This window comes from Lates calcarifer, linkage group LG17, assembly GCF_001640805.2.
Source record: "Lates calcarifer isolate ASB-BC8 linkage group LG17, TLL_Latcal_v3, whole genome shotgun sequence".
In the NCBI taxonomy this organism is placed as follows: domain Eukaryota; kingdom Metazoa; phylum Chordata; class Actinopteri; family Centropomidae; genus Lates; species Lates calcarifer.
In genome coordinates, this window is record NC_066849.1 from 505,265 (window position 1) to 525,482 (window position 20,218).

The window sequence follows — 20,218 nt, forward strand, 5'->3', positions numbered from 1 at the left end:
AGAAGCCAAGCTTACAAGAGACACTGGAGGAAGAGACACTGTCAAACAATCTTCTTGTGTTTGCGTCATGAACTAATGGATTTAAATAAAGGTCACTATTTTCTTACCCAGGTATACTTGTCTCATTGTCATACCAGTATCACAGTATTTGTCAATCAGTGGTTCTGATGCTGATACAACTTAAACAACCGTGATTGTTGTGTAAAAATAAGGGTGCTTATACTAAGTTTGTTTAGACCACAATTCTATCAGCTGTAAACTCTTGTTCACACCACACTGGAATAAAACATACACACAGCCACAACTACCATTACCACTGAAAACAGGCGTCAGGTTGTTGAGAGAAGCTTCAATTTATTCACTGAAACTCAGAAACAGTGTGTGCCCACGGGACAGTCACTCATCCAGACCAATGAGAAATGAGGATTGTAAAAATCACAGTTTGTCTAATGCAGTCTCACTCTCAAACACACTCACACACACACACATCACATGAGTTGGAGGAAGGACATATGCAGATCATCATGTTTTCAGGGAATTCATGTAATTAAATAAATTATGAGGGGGATCAATTAAAAAAAACAGTTCAACATCACACAGGAGAAAAAAGTACCAAGCATCACAGACCCTTGATTTACTAGACATCCCAACAAAGGCAATAATAAAAATGAATAGGCTCTGTGAGTGACTACAGGATGCACCATGGGACAGACCACATTCAGAAAAATCACATTAAATAAGAAAATCCTTAACCAAAACAGAGGGGGAAACATGTCATCCCTTCTCCATTCTCTAATTTGAAGACTAAAATAAGCAACAAGGGAATCAATAAAAAAAATCTGATCTGACTCCACCTCCCATCCATCCCTCACCCCTACACTTGGATAAAAGGTTGCTGTATGAAAGGCCAGAGTCCATAGGGCTTTCGCTAATTTTCTGTTGTTGCTTTGAACCTGCAGAGAGAAGCACACAGTAGTCCGCCAACCGGCTGCTCTGCTTTACAACTCGTCCTTCTGTTTAGGGTTGCTGTCCTCGTCCTCATCCTCTGTCCCAGCGTGCTCATCCGTCTCCTCTTCGTGCTCGCTCTCTTCCTCTGGCTCCTCATCACCATCTTCTTCATCATCCTCCTCCTCCTCCTCCTCATCATCACCTTCAGCATCCTTCTTCTTGCTCTTCTCCTCCTCCTCCCTCAGTTTCCTCTCCGTGTCCTCCTGTTCCTCCTTCATCTTCTTCTCTGGTCCCTGTTGGGCAAAAAGTTGAGAGTTAAGAGTTGGTGTAATGTTTTCAATAGGAGTATGGTGTTTTAAGTTGAAAATGCTGAATACTATTTGACATGTATTCTCCAGTAATTGCAGGTATGGCTCAACTGACAGTACAGTTTTCTGGTGTGCTTCACCAAGCAACCCCAGACAAGTACAATAATGTGATCCCTCACTGGCTTCCCACTTCTCATGTTCATTGAAATACAGAACCAAGCATGAGTTGGTGCTATTAGGAATCAAACCCTGGATCTCTGCAGTGATGGGTCAGAACTTTTCTTCACTTTCAAATGAATACCTCTTGGTACTTACACTGAGCGTTTGTCATTATTTTTGACATTTTAAGAACAAAATACAGTAAATTCATTAAACAAAGTCAGATGGATATGTCATGTGAATATTGTTTTGTCTAGTCTGGTGTATAGTAGGCTCTATATCCAGTATTTCTAAGTACAGTCCTACCTTAGTAACTCCCCACGTTTCTTCCCCAAACTTCTCAGCTTCTTTGACATCATCAGTGATCAGGAAGTTGTCAAAGATAGTGCCAGATTTAACCTGAACAAAGACATCACACACATTAACATTAATCATTCAAGCAATGCAGTTCTTGACTCAGTTCAGTGGTATCACTGATTTTACCACATGGTGTCAAACAACTCTGTATAGTTAGGGCTCCATGATCAGTGGGTGAGTAGAAATGGTTACCTGCCACAGATCCAGGCCCAATACTCCAATGTTGTCAAACTTGTACATTGCAGGGTCATGAGTGTACTCTGGGTTGTCGATCTCAGGGTGGATCCAGGCTCCCTTGTAGTCAGGGTTGTCAATCTGCTTGGGTTTCCACTCACCCTGTAAATTGATGGAACAGGTTAGAAGGCCAATTCCATAATAGAGGTACTGCCTTATAGAGTGATGCAGGAATAATGTCTTTTTGTAGTCCAACCTGGAAAGTTAGTTAGCTTAGTTAGACCAAAGGCCAATGAGATTTTTCCATTGGTTTTTTGGACTATTACAGAAAATAAGTTCTGTGATCAACAAGTGTATGATACTTAAATGTTTTGTTCAGCAAGATTAACAAATGAACACCACTTTGCTGCTTTTTGAAGCCTAAACCCAATCTGCAGAAGTTAAAAGCTAATGCTAGGCTATAAACCAACTACACCATGGTCACATGACTGTGAGTAGATCAGTTTTTGTGTACAGTGTTACGACGTCCACAACCTCTGTAGTCTCATTTAGCCACTTGTTACCGACTGTCTTTTTTAAGATATGTAAAAGCTTAAAAAAAAAAAATCACAAGTGGGGTATTTCTGATGTACTTTTAGTCAAAGAATAAAACACGAATGTGTCTTGAGCTTGTGTTAACCTCAGATGTTATTTCAGGCATTTAACCAAAACACCTGTTCAAAAAACCCATAGACTTTGAGACGAGGGAACCGGAAGTGCTAAAATGCTAACTTATTTCCAGATTTTAGGACATTCACTTATTCCTGCACCACTCTATTACCCTCTTACACTAACCCCCAAAGCTAAAAAAATTATTCATTTCTTCTCACAAACATCAGTAAAAGGGTACCAAATGTACCTTATACTCTGGGTTGGTGATCATGGGAGGTTCCCACTCTCCATCCATGTCCTCGTCCCAGTCATCAGGCTTCTTGGCATCAGGGTCAGGGATGGTCTCTGCCTTGTCCCAGTCCTGGAAAACAGCAAGACTGGAGTTACTACTTGAGTCACTAAAAATACAATTTTATAAGATAAAACAGGAATGTGACCTGAGCTGTACACAATAACTAAATTGAGCTTGATTTGATTTTGGATTGTTTGACCCACACCTGTATTTTCATTCAAAGCTGGCTAAAAATGTATTTAGAACTGCCACAGCAACACTGTTTTAAGCTCAAACTATCAAAAGTGCAGCTTATCCACAGGTCATGACCAAGAGTTTTCCAGGTGGACTTAAAACATGAAGTCAATGTCAAACACAAATGCTTTTTTACAAACACAAACAGAGTGACTAGGTTAAAATATGATGAGGACATGTACAGTCTAGAGGAATCAGCACTTCAGCACTAACTGCTGCTTTACTTGTGTTTTACAGATGAGACAGTGAGCTATTTTCAATAGCTCCAATAGTTTCATACTGTATCCTGTAAATACAAATAAGGCCAAAATAAACCAGTCTCCTACCTCAGGCTTGGTGTCACTGGGGTCATCGATCTTGGCCCTGTCGTCCCAGTCGCTTGGTTTTTTGGCCTCAGGGTCCTTGATCTTCTTCGGGGGCAGCATGTCCCAGTCGTCCTCCAGGGAACCAGACTCCACCTTTTCATTGTTGATCCTCACCTCATACGTCTGGTCTGGATTCAGTATCAGTGTGTACAGGTGGGTCAGCTCATCATCCTAGGGAGTGATGGTAGGGAATTTACAGTGAGCAAGAAATTTAAATTCATGCAGACAAAAGACAAAAATCCAAATGATTCAAATTGCTTTATGCAGCAGCTACCTTGCATTTGATGTCTTTCTTGATGAGATGGTTCTGGCCCTTGTAGTTAAAGATTACGTGGACCTTCTTTGTGCTGTATCCACAAATGTCAGGCCCTGCAGATACAAGTCATGCCATGTTATATACTGTATTTAATTCTAGAAATGCATCATGCTTTCTTCCAAATAGTTGTATGGTCAGGCCTCTGTGTCTCTACTACACAAACATGACTCACCAAACATGATGTAATACTGCGAGTCTCCGTGCATGTCACTCTGGTCGAGGTCAGAGGGGAAGATCTTGACATAGCCACCTCCACAGTCAATCTTCTGCTCGTGCTTTACAGTGAACTGGATGACCAAGGGCTTTCCCTCGTTGCTAAAGGGCTCAAAGCGGGCTGACAGGGCGTAAAAGCGGGCGTCTTGGCTGGTCTGAAGGCCTAAATAGGAGCGAGCAGCTGTTAGCAACACAAACTAAAAGCCATTCAGAGCTTTTGTTTGCAACCATTCTGTAATTTCATCCTGACCAGATTCACTTGTCAAAGATTTTTGATTCTTATCAACACAATTTTTTGTATGCCAGATACTCAGTGATTTGCTATAGTGGTTGAAGATATAACCAAGTTCTGGTTTGTGCTACCTTACTTGAAATTTTCTTTAGGAATAAACATCATCAAAGTACAGTGTCAGCTGACATAACTGGGTGGATGTGAAATGCTAAGATTGCGTCAAGCGGCCTTGTCAAAAATGTTCAGTTTTATGATAAATAAATTCATTTGTGTTCATTTGAATTACCACAGAGCAAATGGTAAGTGGACTGCACTTATATTCACATTCACCCATACAGCGCTTGTTCTGTCTATACATATATAAAGCCCTTTAGGCACACACACACACTTTCACACACTAATGATACATTGGGGGCAATTAGGGGTTCAGCATCTTGCTCAAGGATACTTCAGCATATGGACTGGAGGAGCCAGGGATAGAACCACTGACTAAGAGTATTCTTACACAGAAAACTGTACCCAGTACATTGAGGGTTGGGGGTGTTAACAGAGGCCCAATGGCAAATCTTTATCCCAGGGCCGTTTGGCAGGTTATTCAAGTCCTAGAAATAATCTCAGCACATACTGTACAGGCCAGTTCCTTGACTTTATAGTGGCTGTCCTAAGAGCTGGTCATCAACACAAACCTCCCTTACCAACATCTGCATAAGACTCTATCTGCAAGTATATGATAGATGCAAATAAACTCATTTCAGACAAATCCATTTGTATCAGAGGAATTACCTTTATCAGCCTCAGCATCCCCGTAGAACTTTCCAGCGCTCAGTTTCCATTGGCCATAGTCTGACTTGTGCTTCGACTCCAGCCACCTGCTCTTCCATCCATCTGAAACAGAGCATACCAACTCAGCTGGTTACTCACTGCCTGGCCTGGCCTTCCCTGTTAGTTAGCACGATATTACCACATCGCATATGTTCCAGACACCTACTTTAAAAAGCTGCACTGCATTTGCAGAAAAACTCCGCAATTGGACGACCTCACGATAAAAGCGACATTTTAAAGAAAATACAGGCTACATGGGCAAATGTCATCTTAACAGTTAACAGGGCTGTGAGCTTTTTGTAAATTTCCTCTCGAAGTTCTTCTTTTATTGTACAGCTTCGGGACACTGAGGACAGTCAGGCTTTTTAGAACAGAAAATCCTGCAAACAGCTCTGCAGTCCATCTGGATTTCACCTGAAAGCCCTCAACACGGTGCAGTGCAATATCAAAAGTGAAAGAACCTCTAGACTAACATATGAGGAAGCTAATTAAGGAATTATTTGGTGTTCTAATTATTTGACACCATTCAGACAACCTCCATTTTAAAAATAGTACTGAAATATTTACTTTACTGCTGTATTAGGCTACATTACCTGTGTTTTTAAGCTAACATTATCTCTCACTTGACTAACAGACCTGATATGGCCTAGCTCAGAGTGGGTTACAGTAATGTAGTGAGGTTATTTTTCAAAGAAACATGTTCTCACAATGGCTAACTCTATGAGGAGAAACTACCAGATGACAATGTTCAAGGCAGTTAAGGCAGCTACTTTCACAACACAATAATTAACACACAGGACAAGAAGACTGTGTTGGCCATACTGCACCTCCATCCGTGAACTGTTCCTTGAAGTAGACGGTAGCGTCAATAGTGACAGCTATCGACGCAAAAACCGCAAGAATTGCCCCAAGAAGCTTCATGTTGGCGGCTCCTGTCCGGTACCGGGAGGTAAAGAGAGCAGAGACGAGGTGAAACCAGCTAATAATGACTAGAGGAAACGTAACCGGAGAACTTCAACAGCGCCGAGCCCTGCACAGATGGCCGCGGCTCATTGGACAAGCGTCTCACCAATAATATGAGACCACGAGTTATTTTTCGGAAATGTTCGGATGGAATCGGCTGGAGATCGGAGACGGGTGGAGGCAAAAAAAAAAAAACGCCCTCTCGTCCCTGTATATAAGAACCCCGTAAAAAAAAAAAAAAAGGTTCCTACCTAAAAATAGGAGCACGTTTCACCCATACAGCAAAGATTTCAGGTGTAAAAGTTTAATGTCTAATGTGAGCTCGTAGCCTTAATACTACAAAGTAACGCTTATCTCGGTTGTGGTACCCAAATACAAATGTCTGGAGTTGGTCTTCTAATGCCGATGACTGGGATAAAATGTACATGTTTGTTAGGGGGAAAAAAACAGTTAGTCTTCTGAGTCATCAGTAAAACTTCCTACAATTCTTCTGTATGGTTAATTCAGTAGTTTAAAAGCTTCATCACATCAGCTGCATCACACAGGAAAATGTAATTTATTATAAATATCTGAATCTCTAGAGCAGATTGGAAATATAATAAACAACGATGTACATAAATTAATGAATACACTGTCAAACATCAAACATGGAGTCAACATGAAGAAAATTAGAAAGACACAAAGTACATATTGGACATGACAGAATTTTCTTTTCAGCATCTTGCTGAATAGGAATTGAGGTACAGTGATAAATTATCTCCTGTGGTTTAACAAGTATTAGGATTCTTTAGTAAAACTAGCATGACCACAGTGTAATAACCTATATAGAGGAGGAATTTAAAAAACGGGATATGCCTCCAATTGTAAATGTTTATGTTTTATATGTATTATATGTACTGCAGACTTATATGTCTCATACTTGAAAGTGGCCACATTCATTTTCTCATACAACATAGTTATAAGAATGAAGTAGGCCTATGAATCAAATGAATAGTAAAGATGCATGTTGTTTATAAGGAAAGTACATGGCAGATTATGTTTTCTGTATATTTAACATATGTCAGTTTTCTTTTTTCCTTTTCTTTTTTTGTCGATTATTTTTATTTATTTATTTATTTTTTATTTAACAGTCAGCAGTGAGGTAGTCTCACATAGACCAGACCTGTCTCCACAGTGCTGTGTCAGTGCTGGAGAATGATGGAGTGGAGAGGCACACAGGAAACATGGGAGAAACAGGAGTGATACAGCAGGTGGTACAGGAACCACATGTTTATTAGAGCATGTATTACTGTTACTGTACTGAATGTAACTGTACTGTAACTGAACTGTAATTTAAGGTGAGAAACACTTGTGTCAAATTGTGTCAACATTTATGTTTTCCTGTGTAAGATCCAAAAGGACAGCGTGTGATGTATAGGAGCAAAACATTTCCTACAGTCACATCTTGATGAACTTTGGTCAGTTGGGTCATTGCTTAATATTGAATACATCACATTTTGAATATTTGCTGCATGCATAAGAAATCAGTGTGAATAAAAAATCATTTAGTCTATTTTATTGGATGTAATTGCTCATAAGTGTTTTAAAAATAACAACAGATAATCCCCATGTAAACATTTTAGGAAAATTCACTAGTTGAGAGAGAGGAAAAATGTGAGCTAAAAACCTGGTTTTGAGAAAATACTTAAACCGTAGTAAAACATTAACATTCTGATGTTCACACAATTATCATAAAATATTAAAAACACCCCAACTCCTTATTTGGTCATCTCATTATATGCTGTTCCATTTATTTCTAAGATAATGTTTTTGTAACAATACTTGCAATATTATTTCACTAATGGCCTATATAAGATTGATATTACCCATCCATCCATTATCTATACCACTTATCCTTAAAGGATAAGTTTTTCTCAGGAATTATTCATCTGTAAAGTATCTGTGGCTGTTACACTCTCCAATCAAAAGACACTTCTGGTTACAAATTAGCAGTTTAATGCAAACTGCTATTATACTATATTATTGTTTTCAATTATTTTCAACTGTGCAATATTAGTATTGAAATCCAGTTTGTTAATGTGTATATACTCGTGTTTATATTGATAGGATTGTCTTGTTTTGTTATGATATTTATTTCCTTGCCTTATTGCCCTCTTTGCTGCCGCAACAGTCTATATTTCCCCCCTGTGGGACTGGGATTATTTTCTCTGATCTTAAACAGTGAGATATGTGTGTATTATAGATAATTATTCTCTCCATATACAGCAGTGTGGCCTTAATCATATTTACAGTGTAAATGACTGAGCTTTGGTTTGAGGTAAAACAACACTGAGGCTTCAATGAGTGTGTCCAGGCAGTAGTAGCAACAGTGACCACAGACAGTCCCTGCAGCCTGTACTACAGCTCAGAGTGACTGCTATGATAAAGGAACACATCACTGATCCCTGCATGGAAACTGAAACTCCCCTTGGAATGAAGTAATTATAAAAACCATTTTGAGGTGAAATTTCAAGCTTGGTATGATTTTATGACAGAAAGGTAAGCTCATTCATTCTGTGTGACCTCTGCCACCAGTCACCAGTCATCTGTACACTGTCCAATTATAGTTCCACAGCAGTGCACTGTACATTTTGCTAGCACATAAATTATATACAGTATCTGTCTACCTCATTATCAATTTATCTCTATATCTAAAATGACATTATTGCTATTATCACTTAATAACACAGGGATACTATACATACTTTATTGTTGAGCAAGAACAATGAAAGGTAGAGGTTATCTGGTCAGGATCACAAGCTTTTATAGTTGCAATAGATCTTTAAAAAAAAAACAACTTCATTTAATATTCAGCTTTAACAGTCCCCCAGATCAAACAGGTAAGCTTCAGCTCACAAACTCAAATGAAAGATGCAGGAGTGGACAAGGTGCAAAGGTCTATGAAAGGGTTCAGGAAATCAAAGAGAGTTGTTGACATGAGAGTTGTTGACATTATCACTGAGGGGGCGGGGGAGGGGAGGGGGGCTGGCTGAGGGGGGAGCAGGTGAGTGTCATGGCAGGGGAATGGCAGACACTGCTGGAGACGAGCAGGTGAGTCGCAAGATGAGGCAGCAGCAGAACACAAGAGAGGTAAATTAGCACAAGCACAGAAGACAGAGGTGATTCTGTTCGCAGCCAGTGTGAGACAGAGCAATCTTTTGATGAGTGGTTGAAGAGCCAGAGTCTTTATACTGTAGGTGATGACTGATGGAACACAGGTGAGCCTGTGCCACACACACACACACACACACACACACACACACACACACACTGACAAACAAGAGGGAAATGACACATGGGAGGACAAAGCAGGAGAAAAACACAGGAGACACCAGGGAAACATCATGTCACAGGGGTAATGAGGATGATAATCAATTAGACCAGTGTACTAACCAAACCACGATCTGACCCACAAGTGCTAGTGGCAAGTGGTTGGTTACATAAGAAACAAATGCTGTTTCTTGTTTTGTATATTTTCTTATTCTTAACATATAACCTTGAAATTTGCACATTCTCACTCAGCAACAGCATTTATGAATGATGACTGACTATGTGTAGAAAGTCTGGTGGAGTATGTACTCAGAAGATAAAAGCTTCCAGGTTGTCTCTGCAGTCAGTGCTTCAGATTTTGAGCCAGAGAATAGATCCAGGATTTGATGTTGTGTGAGAGGAGCAGAAGGTACTGGTGAAAATCAGTACAGGGCATTTACTGATGACATTTATTATAAATAAAATGAGTTGTTTTCTGGAGTAGATGTATATTGCTATCATTCTCTTTGTTGATGACTTTAAGATATACAATAACTGGAGCAACTCACTTAAAAACGTGTTTTCAATTGAGTACATGACACAAAAAAAATCCTTTTCATTCAGTTGGAATAACTTAATTTTAATGAGTGATCAACTTAAAAACTTGTGTTTATTTGAACAATTCTTAAGTAAGTTGTAATTAATTGTGTTATTTATTTATTTTGTTGAGCCAACACATTGGTTTTTAGAGTGCAGTAGAGCTCAGAGACTTGGAGAATCATTGCCAAGGTGCACGTGGTGGTGCAGCACTCTGCTGGTTTTTCCTTTAATGCACTGTATGTCAGGTAGCTGAGATTGATAAGGGGCTGTGCCTGTGAAAGTGGAGGTAAACTTGTAAGACAGGGACAGAAAAGTCACTAACTGGCTGATGGTGAGCAGCATGGTACTACATGCAAGGTACATGCCAAGTACTTCTCCTCCTCCCCCTTCTACATCTACTCCAGCAGCATCCCACTGTCCTTCACACGAGTCTGGTTACAAAGCCACTGATGTCAGTGTGTTGCTGTGATTCTTTAAGTAGTTAGAAGATACAAAATGTGTAGCAGGAATTAGGCCCCCATTTGTCAGTCACTGCCTTTATGACAAAAACCTTGATGACTCTTAACACTCCATCTTACACTGGCAGAGAGAAAAACTGAAACAAGGAGGCAGGAAGCAGCAGAGACTGAGACACACATCAGACAGAAAACTGAATCCTGATTTGATAGTACAGTGTGATATAGTGTGACGAACAATAAACGACACAAGTACAATGTATGGAGGTATGATAAACCCTGATATGATGGCATGTTGAAACCCTCCAGCCACGAGGGATGTTATGTACATTCAAACATCAAGGTATCAGACGACCAACACTCTACAGAGGGGGGAGCTTGTTGATGGCAAATACAGCTAAAACAAGGTCACAAATATTCCAAGTGCAGATGCAGAACACCAAGAGACAATGTCACTGCGCCCTGCAAGAGCAACACAGCATGAGTGGAAAATGATCCAACCTGCTGTCAGAGTGAGAGCTGTGGAGCTGGGTGCTTTCATCATCACATGCACAGTTCTTCATCATGCTGCTGCTGATATGCAGTGAGATTTCACCAACCACGTCTAACTCATCAATCCATGTGCGATACATTCATCCTCTGTCAAAGAGGACGAATGATCATCCCTGTATAAGAAATAGAGTGATAGCTCGATACACGGTTTCCATACATGATCAAATGAATGCTTGCATTGTTTGATTGGCTGAGGTGGTTACATTACTTATTTTAATCACAGTGTAACTGGGGGATATGAGATGTTTTATTAAGAAATTGATTAATACAAAGGACAGTGGAGCTGCTTTATATATTGCAAAAGTTTATATATAAATTAATGAGCCAGTATGTCAGTATGTTATGGAATATATCACAGTAGAGGTTGACAAATCAAAATCAAAAATAGATCTACAAGATGTGTGTGTAGAATCCCAGGATCTTGTTGTTAAACCCTCATGAACACAAAGCAGACATCTTGCAGTGAGGAAGTTTTGGTTCCCCCCTCTGGCAGTGAGAGCAATTACACCACCACAGCCAGTGTATGTATACGTCACAGTATCTACAGTCCATTTCTTCACGTTATTGAAGTTTAAGTAACAGGTAGATATTAATAAATGATGTCAGTAACCATTAACCAGGCTTTAAAACCCCTCAGAGCGTCAGCACTGAAACTACAAAGAGAGTCAAAACTTATTAACTAGTGAGGTGTGAAACACAAAGTGCCACCATTTCTCTCAAGGAAGACTTTATCCAATATAATATACATGTTGATGACGTAGGTCAAGTGTATGAGACTTACCTTTAGTAACAAATCTCTATGAAAGAAGTCCTTCAGTGAAAAAAGTTGAGGCAGAAATGTACTGAATAAATAAGTTACTGACAAGTACAGTAAGACACAGCACAAAGGATTATTACTGTAAAATACTGGAGGACAATATAAGAACACATGGGCTGTATTCAGTGAAAAGGAATGGAAGTGGAAAAGCAGGTCTTTTTTCCTGTGGCTGTTCATGTTGTTGTTGTTAATATCTAAGCTAAGGAGGTTAGTTAGTGCCCAGCAGATGGAGTGGTAAGCAACATTATAAATAAAGTCACTAATTCCAGTGAGAGGAACACATGAAAATGTCCATGTTACTAATGTGTGTTAAAATCAGTTTCTGCACATTGTTATATTTCCCAATAAAATGAAATTGTTTATTATATATATATATATGTTATATGTTATTCCCACATATAAAGACATGTATCTTCTTTTAACATTTACATTTACATTTACATAATATTTACAACATGCCATAGTTCAGCCACTTCTTAAGAAGCCTGATCTTGACCTGTCTATCCCAAATACTTTATTCAGATTCTGTCCTTTTTAGACCGTAACTATATTTTTGAGAAATTCCTCGGCACAGGAGCAGACAAATGATTTCATTCCTTTAGATCTCAGTGCAGCTTTTGACACTGTTGACCACACGATTCTCCTGGATCATCTGACATATTTCATGTGGGGGTTTCACGGGATTAAGTTTTAGGAACACTTTTTTTTTGTCTTTACATGCTCCCACTGGGAAGAAACTTATAACATCTCTTTTCACTGCTATGCAGAACTTGATTACAAATCTATCTTAAAGACTGGTTGGCTCATAATTTCCTTCAGTTTAATGAGGACAAGACAGAGGTTCTACTCTCTGTTCCCACATATTATACCACTGCTACTGCCCAGAACATCAGTCACCTTTCCACCTACTCTGCAAAATCCCTCTAACCGTCTACAAATCTCTTCATGGTCTGACTCCTCAGAACTTCTTACCCTGACAGCACCACCAGACCCATCAGGTCCTCCCTCTGTGGCATGTTGGCTGTACTTCATTCATGGAAGAAAGAAAAAAAAAAGACCAGGACAGGGCTTTCTGTGTAGCAGCTGCTTGGTTCTGCTGCCAGCCACAGGCTGTTAGACAGGCTGCTCATCCTTTTAAGACACACCTCAACACCCACTCTATTCTCTGGCCTTTAACTGTGTTTAACCTGTTATTATATTTATCTGATTCCTCTGGACTTGTCCCACCCACATTTTACACAACATAATAATATATAATAAGAATATCAACACAGATTTAGAACTGTTACAGATAGGAAACACTGGTCTGATTTAGATTCTTCTGTTAACTGCACTTCATATGAGGTTAGTTGATGAATAGAAATTAACCATGGCAGCACAGCATCCTCACTTAACCTGTAGTGCCTAAAACTTTTACACACCGTTCTGTAGGTGGCATGAAAATGAAAAACATAATCGCCTGGGTAGGTAACCGGCTAAACTGGGAGTTAGCTTGAGTTGAACAGCTTTTACAGCTGTATGTAAATGTTTAAAATGATTGTACATTGTCTCTGAATGAGAAAACAGTCCCTGAATAGAAAGATGTAGTCATCAAATTTGTTTTGTGTCAAAGCAATGACATGTGACTCACAGCTTAGTCCACACTGACTTCTGTTGTGCTGACTGAGTTGTGAAAAAGTGAACTCAGCATGGATGAATGTGGGTTAGCAATTGTACAAAAGAAAATTGTAATTGCAATGTTGTAGTTACAGAGTAGATTTAGACCGAGGTGTGTGCATGCTGAAAAGCAACAGACCACATCTGGAAAAAATAAGAATGTGACAATGACTTGCATGTTTAAATCAAAAACTAGCTCCTGGACCATGGTTAGGTTGGATTAAGAGCAGTCTGGACTCAGTAAACAGGACTTCTGTCTTGTTGGACTGACTAGGTTTAGAGGAGAAGAACAACCTGTTAGGAATCATGTTCCGGTTCTTGTGGAGTTATAAAAACAAAATGAGTTTGGTGGTGAAAGGTCGAACTTTGTTAGGTTTCATGAAGCTGTTGGATTCCTGCTCCTCTCTGCTGTGACTTCACCTGCTCTCTCTGTGTTGTCAGGAGCTCCGTCCCACAGTCACACGGTTGGATGTCTCCAACGAGTCCTCAGGTAGACTCCCGAGTGCCTGTGTCCCTGTGATGCATCGGAGACTTGTCCAGGGTGCCCCAGAGCATGCTGGGATTGGCTGCCATCCCCTGCACCCCGACAAAGCAACAAAAATGCACCGCGATAAATCTCTGCTGAGCCGCATATTACTAACATTAATCCCATATCTGCTGTAGTTCTCATTCACCATCAGTACATCACCACTTGAAACATGCAGTACGCGTCCTCTCTGCGACAAGTTAGCGAATCTTAGCAACACTGACACCGGAAAATGTTGAATGTTGACTTCAGAATAAAATCATAGTGGTGAAAATTTGTGGTAACCTTGACGAATCCGCGGGGGGGGGGGCTGAATATTGAAGCGGTTCTGTTGACTGAACTTAACCTTCTAATATAACTGTATGACCTAAATAACTGTGGTGCTCAGGAGAATATCAGGGAATAATTAAAACAGAAAACATCTATCTCCACAAGTTGCCATTTGTGTCTGGATTATTTTACGTTAATTTACAAGTAGGTGGTGTGTGCTGGTCAATTACACCCAGTACGACCACACTGCTATAGAGGCTCTTACAACATCACGAAGCTGTTTATCGGGTTTTGTAAACAGACACTCTCTCAGGAATAAAATACTTGCCATTAAATTTAGAATAAGTCATTTCCGGTAATACTTGTATTCCGTAAAGTAATTAGTGCGCGGTTGTGTTCTCATCACATAAAAACAGTAAAATAAGTATTTTCAAACCAAACCATTATTTAGAAATATGGGTCTCTCATAATGTTTTCTTGTAAGTGTCTGTCGTAAAACTACTGACTGAGCATTAGGATACTTTCATATTTCCAAAATAGCGCCACAATTACACAAAGCTTTCAGGTTGATTAGAAACTTTTATTGTGAAAGTAAGGACCGGACGTGGTCATTGTTATTCTTGACAACTTAACGTCGGTCTGGCAGGAGTGACTCGTTGACTGCGGCGACCGCAATTTCGGCAACATGGGAGACGCTGTGGGATTTATTCTAAACGGATTTTAAGAACCGCAGGGAAAATGGCAGAGAGGTGAGTCCAACAACATTTGTGCTGGATTTTTCTCCGCTCGCTGTCGTATTCGATGTCTCATCTGAGAGCAGAGGGAGGCAGCCAGCCCAGCGACGAGGCTAACAGCGGTTCGTTTGGTCGCTGTGATGAAGCGGCTGTTAGCTAGCTAGTCACTTATTTGCTCACACGTTTCAACAATTCTCACATTTAAACGCATATCTCTGACTTCGTGCTTGTTTATTGTCCGCTCACTGGGTTGAGCGTTGTTGACTTGGGTATTTTTCTCTGGATATTTGTCAAGGTGGATGGAGCGGTACAGGGAGGCTGTGCGATGATGCTGTTGCACCTGTCGGTCTAAATTGCCGTCTCTTTGCTGGAATGCAGCTAACCTGCTCCTCTGACGGGATGCTAGTAGCAAACCCACCACTGAACCCGTTACCAGTGCGCGTTGATGCTTGGTTTGCCAGGTTATCCAAATCCTCCCTCACAGCATCTCTCATCCTCATGATGGATGGAGGCGCCTCCCATGAGAGGAGGTACTCGAAATGGAGGTGGCCCCATCCCGTAATCTTTGTAACACCATCTTATGCTCCCTGGTAGTGATGAAGATGTAGAAATACGTTGGCTTCCCTGTCTGCGTCCTGCTGAGTGACCATCTCTCAAAAGAGAGACCAGTCTCCAAATTCCCTTACAGATCTTGCAGGTTCACGTGAAGTTGCTGACAAACAAATTCGCGTATTTTATAACACATTATCCAACAGCTAAATCTGAATTTCATTCAGCATTCATATAATCTGTCAGTAAATGCAAGTAGAGCTGCCTGATATCCATTTTCTGATCTGCTCCTCACTGTTCGTAGTTATGTCATAATGTCCAACTGATGGAGGTGACGAACCAGAGTCCAGCTTATATTTGACAAAGAATTGCTTGGCTTATTGGATCATCTTTGTATTTGAAAGTCCATGTTAGCAATGCTGAACAATGTTGAATGAAAACGAGCTGCCCGAGGTAACAGAAGAGCTGGACTTTGAATTGAGTTTGGCCTTACAGCAGAGAGAACGTGGAACTCTTACTTAAAGCCGTGTTCTATAGTTGCACAAAACACAAGATAGTTAAATGTCTTATTTGAATGAAGTTTTCCTGCTCTTTAATGTGAGGGTGTGGGCCTCAACTGGAACATAGACAATGGTAGTTTTTCCCCAACAGGCAAGCTCATCAGCCTGAGTTAATAATTGATGGCTGTAAAATGCGTGTTGCAGGGGTCATCTGGACTCATGTAAATCACTATTGCAGGTCTGCCCTGTGGGCTCTCGAGGGGTACACACATGCTACACACATGCATGTTCACACACTCAACTCAACCCACTGCTTTGATCAAAATGCTCTGTCATCATTCACAACTGATGACTGATAAGACAGCATTTGGTCTTGTGATCATGATCAAAATATTGTCAGCTCGGAGAGTCCATTGTGGTGTTTCTGCATTGGCCTGTTTGTGATTTTTATGAGAGGAATTGAGCTAGTTATTAATTTTGCATATTAAGAAGGAAAGCATGGTACCAGAGCTGCTTTCTGACCACCTGTGTCTTGCCACTCTGTACATTTTTTCCATTCAGTTACATCCTGGTTGCACTCAGACTCAGAGAAAAGGAAATCCACAGGAATAACATATGATCATAGGCACATGAGGTCAGTCAGTCTAAGTGTGAGCATGCTGATGTCTTAGTTGAGGGTAGGTGACAGTGTGTGTATATTTCCATGAACCTCTTTTAAACAGACATCTTGCAGGTCTGCTGTTAAGGTTATGCCACCTTTGCTTGTTTGCATGGAACCAAAAATAGCATAATGCTGCCTCAGATAGCATGCCAGCATTCAGGAATCAGAGGTGTAACGAGTAACACAACAGTGTCCCCCCCCCTCCCCCTTTCTCACAGAATGGTGAGGTGGAATAAAGGCACAACCTTCCCACCTTGAAAAGGCTGAGAAAAGGAGCTGTTGTTGTATTGACTGACATTAGGCTGGCTTAGCTTAAAGATCAAGAAAAAAGTAAAAGTGCTGAAAGGACCTTTCAGTTAATAGGTTAGTCAGTGGTCAGAAAAGGAAGGGGCAGTTGGTTAAAGTCATTAATCAAACAATATTGTCAAAAATTCTCTTGTTCCAGCTTCACCAGTGTGTGGGTGCACTGCTTTTCTCTGCTTTATATGTTCTCAGATCCTCTGTTAGCCATTTCTCACTATTTTATGAGATTTGAAATGAAACAATGATTGATGAATTGTAAAAATAATGAGTATTGTATCTTTATTTGCAGTTCAAATAAAAAGAACTAAATGTGGCACAGTACTGAAGTACTGAAAGCTGGCACAGAGCGTGTGGACAGATTTGTAGTTCCTGATTTAAATCAAAACTTAGACTGAGTTAGACACAATTCATTTACAGTTTTAGACCAAACTTGTCTCCTGGCAGTTATATTTATGTAGTCATCACTTGCCAGATATGTTAATTACCAACAACATTAACAACATTATCTGTACCACTTATCCTTTGGGGGTAACAGGGGGCTGGAGCCGATCCCAACTGACACTGGGTAAGAGGCAGGGTAAACCCTGTACAGATCACCAGTCCATCACAGGCCTCACATATAGAGACAAACAACCATTCACACTCACATTCACACCTTAGGAGCAATTTAGAGTCACCAGTTAACCTGCATGTGTTTGGACTGTGGGAGGAAGCTGGAGAACCCAGAGAGAACCCACACAGGCACAGGGAGAACATGGAAACTCCACACAGAAAATGTTGGAACGTTTCACCAGCTGGCAGTGTGTTTGAGACAAGAGCAAATATGTTTAAAGGAGCACTGATTTATTGTTGTATATTAGTGAAGACATTTTTTTTCTTGACAGGAGATTTTGCATGAATCTGTACAACTCACAAAGCACTAAGTTTTTTTTTAGTTTGCAGCAAGCAACAGGAACACTACCTGACTTCATGCAGATATGTCAAACATAAATTTATACTTGCTGTGATAATACCTGACCCCAGAATGCCTTTCACCAACCTTCTGTGAATGTGATGTTTGCATTCCAGTTGGGTATACAGCACTGATATAAACAGTGGATGTTAGGGCTGTGCAATATGACCACAATCTCATATTCTGATAATGATGCATATCACAATGAAGTACATTTTCTGTGAATTCAATGAATTAATAGTTTATATATAATAATATAATAAAATAAATGGTTATAGGCCCAACACAAAATATTGCTATATAAAATACCAAGTTTAAAGGTTAAACTGTAGCAGAAATATGAGGCTCACAGCGTAAATCTATTAAATATAGTAAAAAAACTAAACATGCCTTCAAATTTAAGTTACAGCATTGTATTGTATGAAAACAACTAAAATATAAAAGCTAAATGAAAAAAGTTTAAACAAACATAAATACAGACAAATCCAGACCACGTCCATGCTACAGAGGTAGTCCTCCTTAAGGAACCAGCTCCTGGATTTGTCTCAGTTGGTCCTTCTCCTGTCTCACCTTCACTTGCCATGCTGGTATTCCTGTTTTGGTATTGCAAACTGCTGACTGCAGCTGCTGTGCAAACTTAGGTCTCAGCATGTGTTGTGGTTGCACTGAATTCTAGTCTGTTGAGCTATTGTGAGTGAAGGAATTATGTGCACATTTTCTCTCAGCATGGTTGTTAAAAAGTGCCAGGGCCACTAATTAATAGCTCTTAAAAGATGCTGTGAATAGGAACTGTTAAACTCTGTGGTTGCAATGGAAATGTTTTGGCCATTTATACTGAGGTCAGTGAAGAACTTAAGAGCTAAATGTGAGGTATATCAGCAGCTGATGTTTTTTAACCAACGTACAGTTCCCGTTATGTTTAATGATCGGTGCTGAACTTGAGACCATCCTGAGAGTTGTTGACAGACAACATCTATCAGCCCACACATGACGGCTCCACACTGCACGCGTCTATATGTCTGGCAGTCAGCTTGACATTTGATCCCAGCTGTAGGGTGGGGCACTCAGCTTGTGTGTTGTGCCAGCAGCACATGGCTGAAATATTCATATCACCATGCTCGAGCCACTAAGCTGCTGCCGTATCTGTCACATAAACTCATGTTGTCTCTAGCATCTCCTGCTTGAGGACATAAAGAGGTCAGGTATTCAACATGACTGTTGAGGGTGAGGGTGCTGAACAAAAATCTTGCTTCTAAAAACTGTTGTTCCTGCATCAGCCCTGTAGTTTGGAACAAACTGATAGACCTTATCTCACTAACTGACTCAACCTGCTGTGACCATTATTTACACTGGGCAGTTATATAAAGAGCAGAAATGATGGAATGAACAATGATTGTGAATGTAGCCTGATGAAATATTTACAATGCATGCATGTCTTACTGAGATTTTCCATTATTATAACCATTTAAAAACACTGCATTGTTTTACAAAGCCATTCACACTATGACCCTGTCTCCACCATGGCTTTTACTTATGGTGTGTACCAATTATGTTCATGAGATCAGTTTAGTCATAATGAAGAGTAGTCCTGGTTGGCCCGTGAAGCAGCTGTTAATGTCCTCTGTGGTTCTAGAGGAGTTTGTCAAGTCTGAGAAAATAACCCTGATGATGTCATCAGGGTTATTTTAGTCAGTCTGATGACGAGCTTTAAGCAGAGTGGGGTTGTCCATTAAGAGCAGGGTTGGCGGTCTAGTCCCCAGCTCCCTCTCTCCACATCCTTGAGTTGTTGTGTGGACAGGCTGAAACAGAGACCTTTGGGAACGATGATGCAGACACCCATGTTTGCTCCTTGATTGGCCTTTTCAGTCGCAATGTATCCTTCCCTCATTTGTCACATGATTCCAGAAGAAGACAAACCACATCAGCCTTGACTACCAGTGGAGACTGTAACATGGATCACAAATTACAAGCGTTGGTGTCTTTGCTAACAGCTGTTGTGCAGATTCTGATTTTTATAATGGTGCAACTGCCTACATGTACAGAGAGGCAAGTTATTATTGACTCTGTGATCTGCAGCAGTGCATTATCAGCCCTTTAACACTAGCATACTCATGCCCAATGTATGTGAATGTTCATATGTAGGCATGGGCCTGTTACTGGTTTCAGGGTGGTTTGAAAAAGTCAGGCAACTAATATTTTCTGTTACCGTTCCTATGGAGCTGTTCTCCACCCATGTTAAAATGACTCGTCAATGACAGAGAGTGTAGGAGTCCCTTGGGTCGTGTAAATGGACTGTACTTATATAGTGCTTTTCTAGTCTT

The 20,218-nt window shown here is 40.3% G+C and overlaps 2 protein-coding genes across 2 annotated transcripts in view; one reads left to right on the forward strand and one right to left on the reverse strand.

Moving 5' to 3' along the window:
• Nucleotides 1–334: 334 nt before the first annotated feature.
• calr3a (calreticulin 3a) lies at nt 335–6,115 on the reverse strand. The gene is made up of 9 exons (XM_018696295.2): nt 5,899–6,115; nt 5,033–5,134; nt 3,977–4,180; nt 3,763–3,857; nt 3,450–3,659; nt 2,845–2,958; nt 1,965–2,108; nt 1,722–1,814; nt 335–1,241 (listed from the first exon to the last, which is right to left on the reverse strand). The coding sequence occupies exons 1-9, from the start codon at nt 5,990–5,992 to the stop codon at nt 999–1,001; spliced, it is 1,299 nt and encodes a 432-aa protein (XP_018551811.1). The 5' UTR covers nt 5,993–6,115; the 3' UTR covers nt 335–998.
• Nucleotides 6,116–14,830: 8,715 nt separating this feature from the next.
• Nucleotides 14,831–20,218, forward strand: part of arhgap39 (Rho GTPase activating protein 39) — an 80,374-nt gene continuing 74,986 nt past the window's right edge. The window contains exon 1 of the mRNA XM_051077266.1: nt 14,831–14,947. Coding sequence (XP_050933223.1) covers nt 14,937–14,947 — 11 coding nt within the window. The 5' untranslated portion in view covers nt 14,831–14,936. The remainder of the gene's footprint in view (nt 14,948–20,218) is intronic.

Bases quoted from the DNA above. Each gene is read 5' to 3' on its own strand.
- calr3a (XM_018696295.2), bottom strand. From the start codon at position 5,992: ATGAAGCTTCTTGGGGCAATTCTTGCGGTTTTTGCGTCGATAGCTGTC. The intron at 3,858-3,976 runs GTGAGTCATGTT...TTGTATCTGCAG, and splicing joins GCAGTATTACATCATGTTTG to GGCCTGACATTTGTGGATAC. The intron at 1,242-1,721 runs GTAGGACTGTAC...TTTGCCCAACAG, and splicing joins AAACGTGGGGAGTTACTAAG to GGACCAGAGAAGAAGATGAA.